Source organism: Tupaia chinensis, unplaced genomic scaffold (genome assembly GCF_000334495.1).
Source record: "Tupaia chinensis unplaced genomic scaffold, TupChi_1.0 Scaffold147869_1, whole genome shotgun sequence".
NCBI classification, from domain to species: Eukaryota; Metazoa; Chordata; class Mammalia; order Scandentia; family Tupaiidae; genus Tupaia; species Tupaia belangeri.
The window spans coordinates 71,691-79,537 of NW_006207719.1; the positions used below are offsets into that span (position 1 = coordinate 71,691).

General features: G+C 37.4%; 1 protein-coding gene across 1 annotated transcript in view; it reads right to left on the minus strand.

Annotated features, from left to right (window-relative positions):
- LOC102487445 (receptor-type tyrosine-protein phosphatase O) overlaps positions 1-7,847 on the minus strand; it is a 244,765-nt gene that overhangs the window by 61,611 nt on the left and 175,307 nt on the right. The window contains exons 8-9 of the mRNA XM_006169943.3: positions 1,589-1,709; positions 1,058-1,251 (exon numbers count right to left, since the gene is read on the minus strand). Of these exons, the coding sequence (XP_006170005.1) occupies positions 1,058-1,251; positions 1,589-1,709 (315 nt within the window). The remainder of the gene's footprint in view (positions 1-1,057; positions 1,252-1,588; positions 1,710-7,847) is intronic.

The following is a 7,847-nucleotide window of genomic DNA, read 5'->3' on the forward strand; positions in this document are numbered from 1 at the left end:
AGGAATTCTGGTTGGTGGCAATTACCAGAGTTGCCAGCTGGGTAGAGAGCAATGGTGTACACTACAAGTAACCTGTAGGTAACCTACACTTTGAGAATGATTCCAGGGAGCACAACAGTGGCACAGTAGTAGAATGCAATGAGCCTGACCTGCAGGAAAAGTTCCAGGATCACATCTGGAGACCTCCCTGAACACACGGAGCACACATGTGCCATGATTTGAGGTTGGCTAGGGCTGGGAGTGGATTGCAATAATAAGACTCCATTAGTGGTGCTGTCATTCTGTCTCTTTGCTTCTCTCTTTCTGTATGCCTCTTTCACTCATGAAAATAAACCTTTTTTTTAAAAATAAAATTATGCCAGTCTCAGAACAATTTTTACCTTGAAAACCATCCTCTAATGGCCTGCCCTTGTAGGTATTCAACTGATTTGTAAGTGCCAACAAGAATCATCATTAGAGTTAGGCAGTGTCAATTAGCTATTGAACGCCTACAGGGAACTGGCTGTTTTCCCCCTCAGGAGCAGACAGAAACAATCAGTACTTGATAGTTCTACTCTAAGCAAATTCATTAGGGAAAAATTTTGATTAACAAATAATCCAATTAGGGAGAAAAGCTAGTTTCACATAATTATTTCTTTTCCTCTTAAAAACAAAGACAGATCCCCAAGCATCCAGAAACTTAAAAGCAAAAATAACTAAAAATCTAAGATACAGGTAACTTTTCCTTTCTTTTCTTTTCTTTCTTTCTTTTTTTTTTTTTTTTTGTCATAGTGTGCTTGCACTTGCTGGAGAGAGACAGAGACACAGAGAGAAAATGAGAAATCAACCTCCCTAGCGGGGATGACCATACTGCAATCACTTTTCCTCCATTCTCCTCCAGAGATTTCTGGCACGTAGGCAAGATGCCTAGCATTATTTCAAACTGCCAGGTCTAGAACTCAAACCATGGTTGGCCATGTGGGATCCAGTGCTTTAATCATCATGCCAACTTTTTTGGCCACATAAAATCATGTCTGTCGACACAGGCAAGTGTGACAGTTAGTTAAGAGAAGATTACCACGGATGCAGTTAAGGAGACAGTCGCTGCTATTTCATAGTAGGTTGTCCACTCGGATGTCATTGTTGCAGGATTGAAATAGAACATTTCAACCACATATTTTCTGAACACTCCTAAGTAAGGTCTGGTCCAGCTCAAAACCACTGCTGTGGGACCCAAGGGATAGAGCATTAAATCCTTTATTCCAGTGGGAACTATGAAAAAGAGGAGTAGGGGAGAGAAAAGAAAGCAAAGGAGAAATGTTTAATGTCTTAGCAATGGCTTTAAGCTTCTCCCTAATAGGGTTTCCATTTTTTTTATCCATCATTGAAAACTGCAGTAAGTATATTTGCCTCTTTTTTTTGTGTGTGTGTGTGTGTGTGTGTTTTCTAGTAAGTGCTAGGCACGTCCTCCAATGGTTTAATGTCCTACAATTTGCCTATTACTCTGAAACTGCAACATTGGGCAAACTGGTATAGGCCTTTCACATTGCAATCCCTGCAGCTGATTTGCATATAAAAATAGTCATTATTCTTGTAGCTTGCAACTTACCAATGGCAAATGTCACAGGATCTGAAGGTGGCCCAATCAAAGGACCTTTTCTTAGGTACATCACAACCTGGTACTGGGCTCCAGGAACCAGATTTTCAATAACAGGCTTGCTCGAGTTCACCTGTAAAGCAAACACATAATAGAATTTATTTAGAACTGGACCTTCAGAGTGTGGCACAGGAGCTAAAAAAGTATTCAGGGACTCTTTGTGGAACCACAGATGACTTTGAAATCCAGACTTATTCATGCTAAGGAAGGTCAGATTTCAAAGTATGGATGACTTAGTTTATAAGAACACTAAAGGCAATCCAGGACATTCAAATTCTACGACTAGATTTAATAAGCACTGTGAACTGCTTTATACCCATCAATGTCAATTGTAACTACACACACTAGAGACACAACAGCCTCTAACCATAATCAAATCAGCACTACCATACGGAAAGTCTGGCATCCTAAATTGTAGTGCCAGCTGATTACAAACAAAGAACAGTGCGGGAAGTCTTTAGTCTCTCATCACTTAGAAGTGTATAGAAACTAATTATAGAAATGAAAATGTTCTCAAAGATGATCATTTTATAGATGTAGAAAATAGAGCCAGAGAATGACCAAGGTCACATATTGTATTTAGATTCAGTGTTGAGACTTTAGGTTTAAGGGGAGTCACTGAGCTGAGCATCACAATATGGCAGTAAGTACTTTGCAAGGCTGTTGTAACTCCCCACAAAAGAATGTTGCAGAGACTGTTTCTCAATGAGATGAGCTCTTATATACTTTTCCTTATGTATTTATTCCTTTTTAAAGAATTATTTAATTTTATCATTATTTTAAAATTTGCTACAGCGCACATGTGTGCTCTAGAGAGAAGAGAGAGAGGAGAGAGAGAGAGAAAGTAAGAAAGCAAGCCACCAGGTCTGGGACTTGAACTGCAGTCAACCATATGCAGCATCACTTGCTATCTTCACAGTTCCTTTTTTAAAAAAAACAAAATCATTTTTTATGAAACAAATACCATATAGACAAAAAGAGTGAAAACATATAGACAATAACATGTATTAAAGTTGAATGTTGGCATGTACAAGAATTGATGATTCAACTAACAGTTCAAGAAGTATGTGTTTAAAAAAGACTTGGAGGCTAGCCCATGGCATGGCGATTTAGGTAGCTGGAACCCACATGGTTGACTGCATGGTTTGAGTCCTAGATCCAGAGACTTTCAAAACATGCCCAGTGTGTATGTGCTCAGAATCTCAAAAGGAGAAATGGAGGAGAAGGGATTATGGTGAGCATTCCTCATGTGGGGGAACTTTCTCATTGTCTCTCACTCTCTCTGTCTTTATTTATTTATTCATTTTTAGAAGTTTTTTGCTATAGGGCACATGCACTTGCCAGAAAGACAGAGACAGACAGAAAGAGAGAAATCACCCACCCCCATGGGGGATGGCCATGCCGCAATCCCTTCTCCTCCATTCTCTCGGGATCTTGGCCATGCACACACACGCACCTGGTGTGAGTTTAAGCCACCAGGTCTGATACTCAAACTGTGGTCAACTGCAAGGGAGTCCAGCAATATAGCCATTATGCCAACTGCTGGTCCCCTCTCTCTGTCTTTTTCTGGGCGAGTACATGTGTTCTATCGAAAACTTGAAACAAAACAGTCTTACCAAAAAAAAAAAAAAAAAAACCAAACCAAAAACACACAGGTTTCCTATTTAGGCTGAAACCAAATTCTGACTCTAGTCTTTATAAGCATGAAGATTTACTTATAATTTATTTATAATCTTACCCTGACTTTTTTAATTGCTAAAATAAAAGTAAAATATCACATACTTCACAGAGTTGTGAGTATGCTTAAACCAGAATATCAATAAATGTGCATTCTTCTCACTGTTATCAAATTTTTGGCTTTTGGAGTACATAAAATTATAGAATTACTGTAGGAAGGAACATGAACCAATGAAGAGCAAACTATCAACGGACAATTTACCTATGTTGTAAATTTTTTTTTTTAAAGAGCTTCATTAAGGTGTTAAGGATAAACATGATACTGGTGAAATGATATGAATTGTGAACTATTCCAATACCAGAACTTGATTGGACAGTAGAAATGGTAGATTTTGAATGGGTATAATGTGCTCCACATGTAAGTGGAAAGAACAGCATACTGAAATTCTTTTCTCATTGGCTTGACCCAAAAAAGGGGAAATCAATTGAATGAGTCAGTGTTTCCTCCTTTTCTTTCCTCTTTGAGTGCCTTTACATCAGGGCTCCTTGTCCATGTTTCAGATTTTTAATTCCGTTGGAAGTTTGTAGACAGTCAACTCAATGTCCTCACCTAATACAGAATTTTCTAAAGGAATGAACTATGATTAAGAACATGTGTATTATGCACACTAAGCAGTACTGTTGTATTTCTTTAAAATACATTTTACGTGACAAAACCAACTCAAGCTCATTGTAAGAAAATTTGTCACACAATAGGAAAGCAAACAAAGGAAATTAGAATTCTATTTTTCCTCTCATAAATCTTGACACATTGGCAGAGAATCTTTCAGACTTTCTTTTAACAAACATGCATGAGTCATATACTACTGAAGTAAGTATGTGTTATAACATTGATATTACTTCAAACATTTCTTCTAAACAACACATTACAGATATACTACCATATGTGTAAATGCTGGCTTTGCTCATTAAACATGCATTTGCTTATTTAAAATCTTTAGTATAACACAGGATATAAAGAATGTATTAGGTTGTCAGGAAAGTCATGTGCTTTTCTACACAAAAATGTGTCATGACTTTCCTAACAACCCAATAGATTGTTTAGGACGATGCTAAGTTTCTTTGATACTATTTTAGACAATATTGATTTTAACTATTCAGTCGACTACCTGGACTCATAACTGCTTAAATGTGACTATAAAGAATTCATCCTAAGAAAGCTGTATTTTTTTTAAAGGTTTTTATCTTATGGTTCAGATACTCATCAGAGAGAGAGAGACAGAGAGAGTAAGGAGAAGTAAGAGGGAAAGTGAAAAATAATCCCTCCAGGATTGTGGCCACACCACAATCCCTTCTCCTCCATTCTCCTCTAGGGATCTTGGGTGCGCATATGCACCCAGTGTGAGTTTCAAGCCACCGGGTCTGGGACTCAAACTGCAGTAGGCCATGTGGGAGTCCAGCAATGTAACTTCTATGCCATCTGTTGGCCCCAAAATTGTACTTTTCAATAAGGAGCTGTCATATATGTGTGCACGTGTGTGTGTAGGTGGTTGGGTGTTTTATTCTCTCATAATAACCAGTTGTGTGATTTTGGACAGGTCTTTTCAATATTCAGACTTTTAACTTCACTGTTTGTGAAGTTAAAAAAACCTGAGTTATTTTTTTATTTTTCATTTTATTATTATTTTTATTTATTTTATACACTCAATCATTGTACATCACTATAGCTTGTAAAATAGATTACCCATTATGAATGCACTTTACACCAGACCAGTTGAAGATATACACTTTTTCTTCAACAGGCAATCCTCTATTTCTGTGTCCCCTAAATGTCATCCTTCTCTATTTTTCCCCTTGATTCCTTTTGTCCAATTTTGTCATTTATTTATCATACATACATTTCTCTGTGTGTATATGTGTGTGTGTGTGTGTATGTCTATATATATATACACACATTTCAATACTAAAAAATGACAAGGGCATAATGGTATTGCAAATTACTTGTCTTGGTAATAAAATATAAATATTTAAACTTCTAGATACTTGCTGAATCACCAATCTATGCACTACTCTCCCTCCATGCCTTTTTTATTTATCTCAGAACTCTTTGGGGGTGTGGTGAAGGTGGGAAGAGGAAATGCTCCAGCAATCTTCCTACTAAGACTATGCACATGTTTTAGCCTCTGCACGGTCATTCCTCACTCCCTCCTTCGATTTCCACCCATCTTAACCTTTTGCTATTTTCCTGACTGGCTTAATCTCTGTTTCTGGGAAGTCAGTTGAGAGCTTAGTGTTTCTCCAACAAGGTACCAGTTCCATCTTCCTCAACTAGAGACATACAAGGAAGATGCACTAGGGATCACAGCCCGGGGAAATACATGACAGATGGTTAAATCATGGGATTGAAAGATGATAGGGAAGATTCCTTTGAGTCTGAAATGGTCTTATTTCCACTTTTGGAATCTTCTCTCCACTAGCTCCTTTCCATACGTTTATTTAAAAGTTATTCAGGGTTTTCTATGGATGACCTCTAGAACCCCTCCATCTGCTTCCCTTGATTCAGAAAAACATCCAGCCAGGTCTGTGCAATAATAACAGCGAAAGCTTTTTTTCTCTTTTTGCAGACTTACTACTTCTGTGCTCTAGACACTGCAAGTACATTTATTTTTTTATTTGAATCCTATAAAGCAGGATATATGTCTCCCTCTATTATAGACAAGATGAGATACTGTATTAAGACTTACAGAGATGAAGGCTGTTGTTCAGGTTCTCCTAACACACACTCTTAACATCAGTTCGGAAACCCAAGTCTGTTTCATTCTCTGCTCTGGACTCTGTCAAGATGGGACGTCAGGGTAACTTGGCCCTAAAGGAGCACAGGCAGCAGAACCAGCACCAGCAGGGAGGTCAGATGACTTGAGTCCTGGTCACTCCTCTCACGCTAACCAGCGGTATGTTTTTTTTGACAGGGCCCTTCGATATTCAGCCTCTTTTTTGTTTCTTTATTTGTAAATTTAAAAGACTGATTTGTTTCTTGTCCAATTTTATCATTTGTTTATCATACCTTCCTGTATATTGCCAGAAAAATACTCATGGACCAAGACAGATCACATGCAAAAATTAAGATGCATGCATATACTATACGGTGCTTCCAAATTCTGAAATTTATCATTGCGTGAAAGTCTTTGGAGAAAATACTGACAGCACATTGACTTTGAAGAGTTATCTCAGCTCTTTATATGACATTGATTGAGCAGTGACTTTATGGTCAATGTATATTAATGAAATTATTTCAATAGTTGTTAGGAGAGAGATACTTCAAAAACTCCTTGTCCAGAACATTTGTACATGTGCAAACTCATGTATGAAGCAACACACAGATATAAAGAATATATATATGTGTGTGTGTGTGTGTATACACAATATAGCCATAGTCATGAAGTCATAGTGAATTTAATGTGTACAAAGTACCTATGTGAAATGCCAGACTCTAAGCTTTCTAAAATCAGGAATCAGGTTTAAGTTACCCTCCTCTCTAGCACCTCAAATAGGACCCACCTCAAAACAGTCACTCAGAAATCAATGGACTTGTAGGACAGAGAAAGGACACTAGTGTTAAGTCTTACTTATCATGGAGGTATAATATATAGCAAAGATCCTACGGTAAAGTCAGTGGTAGAGATAAAGTAGCAAGAGTGGGACTATAAAATAGTGAAACATGATTGTTTGTTATTAATACACTTTAGACTCTTAGAGTCATATTTTAAATTTTCTATTTATTACAAATACAAAAAATTGTCTATAGAACAAATGAAATAGTGTGTGTGTGCATATACATATATTTCTGTATATTATATGTGTGTGTGTATATATACACACATGTGTATATATATGTATGTGTATATATGTGTGTGTATATATATGTGTGTGTGTGTGTATATATATATATATATACACACACACACACATACATTTGGATAATGGTTGCCTTGGGAAATAAACCTCAAACCCCGGGTTGAGGGGAGAACATTTCACATATTCATTTGATTGATAGCCACATGACTCCAGGCTGGTTCTTGAGACTTTTGGACTTATGACTGCTCATCTGAAAAGTATGTGTGTGCAGCAGGGCAATGGTTGATGATGGTGTGATACAAACAGAATCCTCAAAGTTCTTGGGGTGATTGAGAGAATTCCTATCACAGTAGTGCAATTCTTACACTCCACTTTAAATAATCGTCTTCTTGCCCATAGTCCCTAATAGGATATTTCATGGCCTGTTATTTTTGTATTTGCCTTTCATGGAGGCATCATCAAAGTGTATCTAGGCCAGCTCTTTCTGGCTCATTGAAAATTTACAGTATCTATCTGTACCGTTAGCCCTTGGCTTATATGTGAAAGATATACAATTTGGACATTAGATGGGGCAAGGAAGAAATTCAGGCTGGAGTAGTCAAGTTCTAGCTTCTGGTCTCTAAGGGAAGTCTACTTTTGCATCAGTGTGGAAAGCCATCTTGGGTATGTTTAGGGAAAG